The sequence below is a fragment of the Nicotiana tabacum genome, chromosome 4, assembly GCF_000715075.1.
Source record: "Nicotiana tabacum cultivar K326 chromosome 4, ASM71507v2, whole genome shotgun sequence".
Classification (NCBI taxonomy): Eukaryota; Viridiplantae; Streptophyta; class Magnoliopsida; order Solanales; family Solanaceae; genus Nicotiana; species Nicotiana tabacum.
This window is the reverse complement of record NC_134083.1, coordinates 57,140,097-57,150,827: the sequence shown is the minus strand read 5'-3', so window position 1 is coordinate 57,150,827 and position 10,731 is coordinate 57,140,097. Positions and strand designations below refer to the sequence as shown.

The window sequence follows — 10,731 nt, the reverse complement described above, 5'->3', positions numbered from 1 at the left end:
ATTTGTGTCTTTTGACTTTTGTATTAGTTCAAAAATGTTAAAAGTTATTCCCGAAAACTGATGAAATATGCTTACTTGCAGGAGTATTGGAAAATGAGCCATTACGATGAAATCAAACTCAAGAGGAGTGCTTTTTAACAAGGACAAAAATCAAGCACAAAAAGCTAAAGTGCAGACCGTAGAATTCTGTGTGCGGCCGCAGAACATAAAGAAGAATTAACAGAGCTACAATGTAAGGTGCGAACCACTTCAATAATTGTACGGCCGCAGAAGTCAAGGTTCAGAGAGTTCCAACTCCAAGCCCAGCAAGAACTGCAGACCACACTATAATTATGCGGCCGCAAAAATCAAATGTACAGCCGCACCCAGAATTATGCGGTCTGCAGAACTCAAGAGACGCGGCCGCAGTGCAGAATTGTGCGGCCGCAGATCCAACTCTTGTCAAGAGCTGAAACAAAGTGCGGACCGCACATAGAATTGTGCGGCCGCAGAACCTCTGAAAGGGCAATTTTGTCTAAAAATTTCAGCTGTCTATAAATAGACTTTTTTGACGAAATTAGGTTAAGTTTTGAATACCAGAAAGTCTGTAGCCGTTTTTCTTTTCTCTTTTAGGCAACTTTAGTTTATATTGTTGATTTTATATTGGATTTTCATCTATTAATCATTCAACATGAGTTTTATCATCTTTTCTTCTTTATTTTCTTCAATATCCACTATGAGTAGCTAAATTTCTAGCTAGGGTTGTGACCCAACCCTAGTGTGGGAACCTAATGGGTATTTGATTTAGGGCTTGTTTATGGTTTGGTGTGTATTATTTAGCCTAGGTATTGCTATAATTATAGAATTAATGGTTGCAAATATTAGTTCAAGCCTATTTGACTTGGTCTCTACTTGAGAAAGAGAGACTTAGTCTAGGAAAACTTGGCTAAAATTACACCGGCAACGGCGCCAAAATTAGTAATTTCAAAACCGTATTCCCCGGCAACGGCGCCAAAATTTAATACGCTCAAATTACACCTAAATAAATGGTGTAAGGCGGTCGATATCAAATATAATAACCCAACTAGGTTGGGATCGAATCCCACATGGAATAGGTGTGAAAAGGTTACTTGAATAGTGTGAAACTTGACTTAAGTCGTAATCCTACTACGTTAGCTTAAAAGAGAGTGTTGTAATTATGAGTTATCGAGAAAACTATTTTGTTATGAAAATGTAATTAATTTGAGTAAGGAAACCAAGGTTGTGTCCCCATCAATGGAATGTAATGCTATCGGTGTTAATATGATATATTCCTAATTGAAGGTCCTTTGATATGCAAATGGTTTCTAAATGACTACCCAATATTTCCCAATTGTTAGATAGTATTTTCTCTTTATGATTTTTCCAAATATAAAAGAGTTACAATTAAGAACAACCAATTTATGTCAAATAGAACCCACTTATTCTAAGCGATTCTATTAAACAAGGTTTAAAGCCTTGAGTTTTTGCTATTCAATTCTACCAAACCCTAACCCACTTTTCTAAGTGAAGATAGAATGAAATGGCATTAGTCAATGTTTGCAACCACCAACATTAAATGAAGCATGAGAAATGAATAAATACCAACCAACCATTATATATATATTCAATGGTAAACACCCATTAACATTATACCCATTTAGGGCCCACAACCTTAGTATTTAAAACTAGCTACTCATACTAGAATCTAAGAAGAAAGCAATATATAAAGTCATAAAGCTTACAAAGATACAAGATTCTCTCTTTAAAAGCTTCCAAAATAATGGTGTATTCAATGCTCTAAATGTAGCATCTTTTTCAGAAAGATGTCCCACAAAAACCCTAGTTATTCTATTTATAATGGGCTAAAAGTAAAGGTCAAAAATATGGCAAAAATACCATTGCAGATCACATCTGTGATCGCGGAACGGGTCGCAGAATCACTTCGCGGCCCGCATAATTAAACTCTGTCACATAATTGAGTGTCCAGTTGCCCAGTTGTTCATCGCATATCTGTTATGTGGTCCGCACATTGATTTCGCGATCGCAGATGATGCCGCAAAATTGCTCTCGCAGAACTCTCTCTTGCACTTATGTGGTCATTATGCGGTCCGCACAAGCGTTATGCGACCGCATAATAGACCGCACACTCCACTCTCAAAAACCGAGAACATCTACTTCATTCTGCGGTTGGTATGCGGCCCGCACATCACTTTTACGGTCGCAAATCTACCGCATTTCTGTCCTTCTATGGGTTTTTGTCATCTTTTCCGTGTTCTTGGTTCTTCAAGTCTGGTATGCTGCAAAACACCAAAACTACATAAGAAATAACTTAAAATATTTTAGAAGACGAGCGAAAGTCTATGTAATTAGTATCAAAAGTGCCGCAATTCTATGGCACATCAACACCCCAACTTAGACTCTTGCTTGTCCTCAAGCAACTAAAACAAAGTCATCCTATCATATACTAATCTATTTCCGACAGATCACAAAACAACAGTGATTGTAGATGATGCTGACTGTTAGCTAACAAGCATGTAACTTCTTTTATCACCCATCGGGGAAGACAACGATCGTTTAGCAATTCGATTAATCAATTTGTAAACTTCGGGCCTCAAGCGCAATGACAGAGTGCTACCAACAGCTAGGTGTGCACTTGTATCCTACTTCAAAAATCTAACTTCTGCTGAATCTTGCAATTCATGCGTGCTCACAACAAAGAAAATCCCCAACTCAACAAATATATACAGGGGGTACAATCAAACACTCTTGCACTTGGAAAGAAGGCTAAATGCTACAAGTATTAGTCCATATGCTTGCCCTTATTTTAACTCACTGCTATCTCAGGAATAATTGGTTGTAGATCACAAAGGACTTTTCACGGGTTGTAGTGTAGGCTTCGGGACGGGTTGGATGAATATTTGGGAATGTAGTGGATGTACCCTCCTTGAACTCTGCATACACTTTGCTTCTTTACCACATAGCACTTATTGACCTCGAGTTACCGACATAGAACACCTCAACGTATTTCTTCACTTTTCACAAGACTCCACACCATGTTTATTTTTTTTATATATATACAAATGTTTTTCTTTTGTTTTTCCTTTGGAGCTTGAATATCTTCATATACATAACTTTGAGGTTTTTGCTTCTACACAAAATGAGCAAACTTACCAATTTCCAATTAACACCGACAGCCCCAACTTAGGCTTTTAGCCTCATTCTTAATCGTTCAAGGAAGGATGGGTTCAAAAGAGGGAATTATTTTACAACGGGGTAAAGGTTTTTAATGTAGTGGCCAAGTAAAAGGTTGAAGGCTCAACGGGGGTAACTAGGATAATCGATGTATCAGGGAGGTCAATTTGGTAAAAAATTAGTTAGCAATCACAAAGAGAGCCTAAGATCATTTCAACACCCAATCATCAACCTGAGAATTGCATTAAGAAACCAACCGGGCAAGTTCTAGACATCACAAGTTAAGCACATGCATTATTTATACGAATCCTCACTCACTCACAACGCATGAACTGTTCGACTCGGCATAATTTAAACCCTCAAGTGAATACAAGGCAACTCAAAGCTTCATCACATAATATTTGAGATTCTAAGTAAGCACAAAGTCAAAGAGCGGGCCTCGATTTCACAAGAATGACTAACCGTTTATTTACAAAATTAGAAGGGTGCAATTTATTTAACAAAAACTTATCACATGCTTGAAGCTAGAACAAAAACACCAAACAAGTCAAAAGGTTTTGTGCTACTGCCATGGTTCTACTATTACACCCTTGGAAAAGAACCCGACGAAGAAACATCAAGGGGAATTCATTGTTATATACAAATCTCCACTATTAAGGTAAAGAGTTTATATACAAGTTTCAAAAATTTTGACTACTCACCCCCAACCAAAAAGAACGCATTGTCCCCAATGCATTGAGAAAGTAATAGCAAAGTTTAGGGGCTTCCTGGGGCGCACTAGGCGCTTGGAGGGGCTGGAACATCCGAGGCAGCTGTGGGGTCAGAGACTGACACTATGGAAGCAACGTGTGCAACCTCTGACTGTGTAGTGGTATCTGAGACCAGAATAGGAAGCTCCGCCTGCTGGACCTGGGAGCTACTAGCCTCACCCAGTGATGGCTGTGTGGTTGTGGGAGTGGCTTTGGCGACCATGTATGCAAGGGAATGTGCAATGGTTGTCTGCACATTTGTTTTCTTCTTACCCGGTGTATTTGTAGAGACAACAATTTGTTTGCCTCTATTGTCCCGCTGATCACCATCCTCCTCAAGCAATACCTTCTCATCAGTTTCCTCCTTATCAGTTCCCCCCTCATCAGTTTCCCCCTCAGACCCTCCGGATTCCTCTTCTGAATGAGTATCAATGTGCACAACGGAGTCTGGAGCTTGTGAAGCCTCAGTACCATGGGCCACCGGAGCTGACGAGAGATTTGTGAAATCAAGGTCAAGGCTCGGAATGTGGGAGGTACCAGTGCCTGCTCCCTTTCCTCTGGAAGAAGGGAGGTCAAATTAAACTCCAGGTTCTGCATCTTGTGTAGCTCTGACATCAACTCAGCTGCATCCTTTTTGAGTTGAGGCATATTTTTAGCTTCACGTTGCTCGACCCTCTCAAGGCACACTTCAAAGTGCTTGAGTCGATCTTCATAAGATTGATCCTATTTTTGAAGAGCACTCACTCAGGTTTGGATAGGGGCTAGTGCTTGCCGGATAAGAGTTGGAAGTTTTTTCGTCAATCTATCTACTTTGGCATTGGCATGTTATGCCAGTAGACCAAGCTTTGAGAGTGCAGGCAATGAGGCTGGTGGTTGCATAATGGCTGGTCCGGGAGTGGATGTGGAGGTGGCTGGTGCAGAAGGAATGTCAGGAACTGATGAAGCAGCAGGTGTTGCAGAGGCTGGAGGAGGAGTAAGTGAAGGCTCTGGTGGATTTTCTATCACTTTTTCTGCGCGATCATTGATCCAGGTGATGTCAATATCATGAACAGCTTTTTCGATGCGGTCATGTTTGGGGATAGGAGGAACTTTCCCAGCTTTACACAAAGGATGTATCAAGTATGGGAAGGGGAGCGATGTTCTTTTTGGTTTGCCCGGATCCCAATCTCACGGAATATAATCTCTCCCACATCAACTTTGATACCCGACAAGATGCATGCAATGAGGATTGCCTTCTCGATACTTATGTCGGTTTCATTTCTTGAGGGCATTAGACGAGAGCAGACCAAACGTGGCCAATACCGGCCTTCTTGTGTGAGATCCCTCTTGAGAATCTTTTGGCGCAGAGAGATCCAGGATGGAGTTCCCTTGGCTTTGATGGAGGCAACCCAAGCACGCGTGGATTCCTTATTAGCAATCTTTGCATCATATTCGGCCTGCCAGGCTCCCAATCCTCAAATTATATATCACTGATCAACGAGGCATCACAGGGTAATTGAACCCCTCGAACTAGGACAAATTGCAAGAAACTACGGTTTCTTTTCTGTTCAACATTCCTGGAGGCAACATATGCAGCATAGAATTGCCTAACGAGCGTCTCGTTGTACTCCCCCTGAACCTGAGTGAAGAACTCTCATTTCCTCTTTTAATATTTTCTAGTACATGAGGGTAGTGTTCTTTTAAACCGTTCAAGCCTAGCTGCTTCTCTTCAAGAATTTTTCTCTTTGCTAAGCCATCTCTGTACAGGTTCCAAGAGCCGGAAACCCTAAACCTTAGATCTTCACCACTTTTCAGCGTGCTTCAGCATGGAGGTCAACGGGTGGCACAAGATCAGTTTGTGCCTCCTCCTCTTCAGACTAGGAGGAATGCTCAAATATACTTCTGGCTGTGTCAGGCCGTGTGGGTTTGGATTGTTGTGCTTGTTGGCTCAAAGCAGCAGTCCGTTTCTTTCCTCGAGCGGGAGGTTGTCGCGATGCTAGGAATTTCTTTGGTGCCATTCTTGTCAATTAATCAATGAGTGAGTATGTGATATGGCATGGGCAACATATTAAGAATAAATAAAAGTATCAATAAGTTTCTGCGATCAGTTATGCGATCTCATAAAACTCTGCGAGCGGCAAAACCTGTCGCATAATACATCCCTTAGAAGCAAAGCAAGTTATGCAGTCCGCAGAACCACTTATGCGACTGCAGATTGGTCGCATTTTGTTCTTCAGATTTAGCATTTTATCTGCCTCAGTCTGCGACCATTTTGCGGTCCGCGAAATGTTTCTGCTGTCGCAAATCCAACCGCACAAGTCCTTTTTTGAAAACTACCTAGGGAATAAAATGCGATGACTTTGCGGACCACAGACTAGTTATGCGGACCGCAAAGATCATCGTCCTTAGTAAAAAAAAGTCTTCCCACTCAGTCATTGCACACCTATTAAGACGAAATGTAAGCAAAATGCTACAACTTTCTAACCCCTGTTCTTCTACTCCTATTCTGTAGATTAAATTCCCAAATTCCAATTTACCCACAACATAAATTTTCCCCCCAGCGATAATTTTCAGCTCAATCACGCACACATGAACACCCATAGCAAGGGATTGAGAATAAGGGGGAGGGGAATGAAAGCACATGGTATTCTTCAATTTTATCAAGCAAGAGAAAGGGTGGAATTGTACATACCATATAGCAGAGGATTTAAAGATTTCGGTCTGAAGCACGAACAAGGTGAGCCCTTCCTTTTCAACTCCTATTTCTTTTTGTGATTTTGTGTTGTTGTTTCAATGTTTTTGGTCCTTTTTTTTCTTTGCTTTTGTGTTATGCAGTGCTCGTGTGTGTAAGAGTGTAAATAAATTGCGGAAATGCGGAATGAAGGATTTAGGGTTTTAATACCTGGAAGGTTCGCGGTGAGAAAGTGTATCGCATAACACATTATGGCGTAGCATATGTGTTATGCGATGCGTTAGTGACTGAGTGAGGCAAACCAGCTTTGTGATCGGTTATGCGGTCGCATAAACATTATGCGGGCCGCAGAAAGCAAAATCTTACCGCATTTTTGAAGGCCCATAATGCATTTTCTTCTGATTGTGTCTGCAATTATTATGCGGTCCGCATATCCATTATTCCACCGCATATGTTGCCGCAGACCATAGGGCTTGCTTTCCTTCATTTTCCTCTGCACTTGCACCCTGTTTCATTGTATTTTGGGTTACCTGCATTCTAGCATGCACATCAAACTGCTTAACACTAACAACTAAACCTACAGAAATTAAAATCTAACCAAAAAGTATTACCACACATGGGTTGCCTCCCAAGAAGCACTTGATTTAATATCGCGGCACGACGATGTTGTCCCCATTTTGGCTAATCAGTGGTGGGGGCTGGTGTAGGACTATCCTTGAGTTCGAATTGTTCTACCAAGTGCCTTTCTACTTTGGTTCCGAGGAAATGCTTGACCCTTTGGCCATTTACTTTGAAAGTTCAAGTCCCGTCCTCAGACTCCAATTCAATAGCGCCATAGGGAGACACATTCACAACTTTGAACGGGCCAGACCATTTGGATTTGAGTTTGCCCGAAAATAACTTGAGTCTTGAGTTGAAGAGTAATACCAAGTCACCGAATTTGAATTCCTGCTTCAAAATCTTCTTGTCATGAACAAACTTCATTCTTTCCTTATACATGGTTGCACTCTCATAGGCATGAAGACGTAATTCTTCCGTCTCATTGAGTTATGTCATTCTTAGATTAGCAGCTTCGGCCCAGTCAAGATTTAACTTTTTCAATGCCCACATAGCTTTGTGTTCAAGCTCTGCTGGCAAGTGACATGCCATACCAAAAACCAACCGGTATGGTGAGGTGCCAATGGGAGTCTTAAATGTTGTGCGATATGCCACAATGCGTCATCTAGCTTCCTTGACCAGTCGGTCCTATTTGCATTAACAGTTTTTGCTAGGATGTTTTTGATCTCCCTGTTGGAGACTTCAACCTGACCGTTTGAGTGAGGATGATAAGGGGTGGCCACCTTATGTTTAACTCCATATTTTTCGAGCAGTCCGGCGAAAGCCTTGTTGCAAAAGTGAGAACCACCATCACTAAGGATGGCCCTTGGGGTTCCAAACCGCGCGAATATGTTCTTCTTCAAGAAAGCGGTTACACTCCTTGCCTCATTGTTAGGCAACGTGACTGCCTCGACCCATTTGGAGACATAATCTACTACCACCAAGATATATGTCATGCCGTAAGAGCTTACGAAGGGACCCATGAAATCTATCCCCCACACATCGAAGATCTCGATCTCCATCACAAAGTTCATAGGCATCTCATGTCTTCTAGATATTGACCCTTGTCTTTGACATTGATCACATGCCTTGACCATTTGGTTTGCGTCTTGGTAGATCGATGGCCAATATAGCTGCATTCAAGCACTTTTTCCGCAGTATGGTTTCCACCATGATGGCCCCCAACTGGGGAGTCATAACATGCTTTGATAATTTGTATTACATCATCTTTTGGAACACAACGCCGAATGATGTTGTCGGCGCAAATCCGGAACAAAAAGGGTTCCTCCCAATAGTATTGCCTACACTCCCGTAAGAACTTTTTCTTTTGATAAACTTCCAATCCGTCGGGGATAAGGTCACTAACCAAGAAGTTAGCGATGTCGACATACCAAGGAGTGAAGGTGCTAGACAATGCCAATATGTGCTCATCTGAATAGGCATCATTAATTTCAAGATTTTCTTTTGGTCTCCCTGCCTCTTCAAGCCTAGATAAGTGGTCCGTAACTTGATTCTCTGTTCCTTTCCGATGTTTGACTTCGAAGTCAAACTCTTGTAACAAAAGAACCTACCTAATCAATCTTGGTTTAGCATCCTTCTTCACCATAAGATAGCGGAGAGCAGCATGATCGGTTTAGACTATCAATTTGGACCCCAACAAATAGGCCCGAAATTTTTCAAAAGCATAGACAATGGCAAGAAGTTCTTGCTCCGTCACCGTGTAATTCATTTGTGTGCTATTGAGTGTCTTGCTTGCATAGTAGACAGGATGAAGGATCTTGTTATGCCGTTGACCAAGTACCGCCCCAATAGCTACACCACTAGCGTTACACATGAGTTCAAATGGAAGGGACCAATCAGGTGTGACAATAATAGGTGTCGTGGCGAGCCTCGCTTTCAATTCCTCAAAAGCTTTGAGGCACTTCTCATCGAAATCAAACTTTGCATCTTTTTCAAGGAGCTTGCACATGGGATTTGCAATTTTTGAGAAGTCCTTGATAAAATGCCTATAAAAACCGGCATGCCCCAAAAAGCTCTGAACGCCTTTTACCGAAGTGGGAGGAGGAAGCTTGGAAATGATCTCGATCTTTGCCCGATCAACCTTTATGCCTTTCTTGGAAATTTTGTGGCCCAGAACAATACCCTCGTCCACCATGAAGTGACATTTTTCCCAATTTAGCACAAGGTTGGTTTCCTCACATCTTTTGAGCACTTGCCTAAGGTTGTGAAGGCAATGCTCAAAGGAGTCACCAACTACAGAAAAGTCATCCATAAACACCTCTAAGAAATCCTCCACCATGTCCGAGAAGATTGACATCATGCATCGTTGAAAGGTGGTCGGGGCATTGCATAGCCCAAATGGCATCCGGCTAAAGGCAAAGGTCCCATACGGGCATGTGAATGTTGCCTTATCTTCATCTTCTAAGGCGATGTTGATTTGGTTATAGCCAGAATAACCATCCAAGAAGCAATAAAATGACCTTCCCGCTAGCCGATCAAGCATTTGATCAATAAAAGGCATAGGGAAATGTTCCTTGCAAGTAGCACTATTGAGCTTTCGGTAGTCCATGCAAACTCTCCACCCGGTCACCGTCCTCATTGGGATGAGCTCATTTTGTCGTTTTGAATCACCGTCATTCTTCCTTTCTTTAGAACACATTGCACCGGACTCACCCATGGACTATCGGCAATGGAGTAGACAACCCCGGCATCCAACCATTTTATGATTTCTTTTTTCACCACCTCTTGCATGTAAGGGTTTAACCTTCTTTGATGCTCCACGCTAGGTTTGCTCTCTTGCTCCAATTGTATCTTGTGCTCACAAATTCCAGCGGGAATTCCTCGGATATCTGCTATTGTCCACCCAATGGCCTGTATGTGCTCCCTTAAAGTATTCAACAAGTGTTCAACCTGCACATCATTCAACAAAGAAGAAATGATTACATGTAGAGTTTCATTAGAGCCAAGAAATTTATACCTTAAGTACGGTGTAAGTGTCTTGAGCTCAAGTTGTGGCGTCTCGATAATTGAAGGCTTAGCGGGAGGAGTGACTCTATTCTCTAAGTCAAGATAAGGTTTATTTGGTGCATAAGTGTAGGACCCAAGCCCTTCTAATGCATTTACCAATTCCATGTATCCTTCCATGTCTTCACCATAAAATTTTACCAAAATAGCCGCCAATGGATCACCAAGGCATTCTTCTTCCATCTTCACCTCGACTGCATCCTCTACCTTATCAACAATATCAATGACTGAAATACTTTCATATGCATGTGGCAATTTCAGACCCTTACTCGCTTGAAAGGTAACCTCTTTGTCATTAACTCGGAACTTGATCTCATTTTGTTCCGAATCCATGAGTGCTCTTCCAGTAGCAAGGAATGGTATCCCCAAGATGATAGGGATTTGTTTATCAACAACACAATCAAGGATAACAAAGTCGGCAGGGAGGGGGAACTTTCCCACTTTCATAAGAACATCATCAATAATTCCCACCGGTCTCTTTATTGAATGGTCGGCCAT

The 10,731-nt window shown here is 41.8% G+C and overlaps 1 protein-coding gene across 1 annotated transcript; it reads right to left on the bottom strand.

Annotated features, from left to right (window-relative positions):
• Positions 1-8,842: 8,842 nt before the first annotated feature.
• Positions 8,843-10,731, bottom strand: LOC142179935 (uncharacterized). Its single transcript, XM_075250835.1, has 2 exons — positions 9,974-10,731; positions 8,843-9,425 (listed from the first exon to the last, which is right to left on the bottom strand). Exons 1-2 carry the CDS (start codon positions 10,729-10,731, stop codon positions 8,843-8,845), a joined length of 1,341 nt encoding a protein of 446 aa, XP_075106936.1.

Excerpts from the sequence above, each read along its gene's own strand:
- LOC142179935 (XM_075250835.1), bottom strand. The coding sequence starts at position 10,731 with ATGGCCGACCATTCAATAAAGAGACCGGTGGGAATTATTGATGATGTT. Across the intron at positions 9,426-9,973 it reads AGCGTGGAGCATCAAAGAAG|GCAAGTGCTCAAAAGATGTG; the intron begins GTTAAACCCTTA and ends TCACAACCTTAG.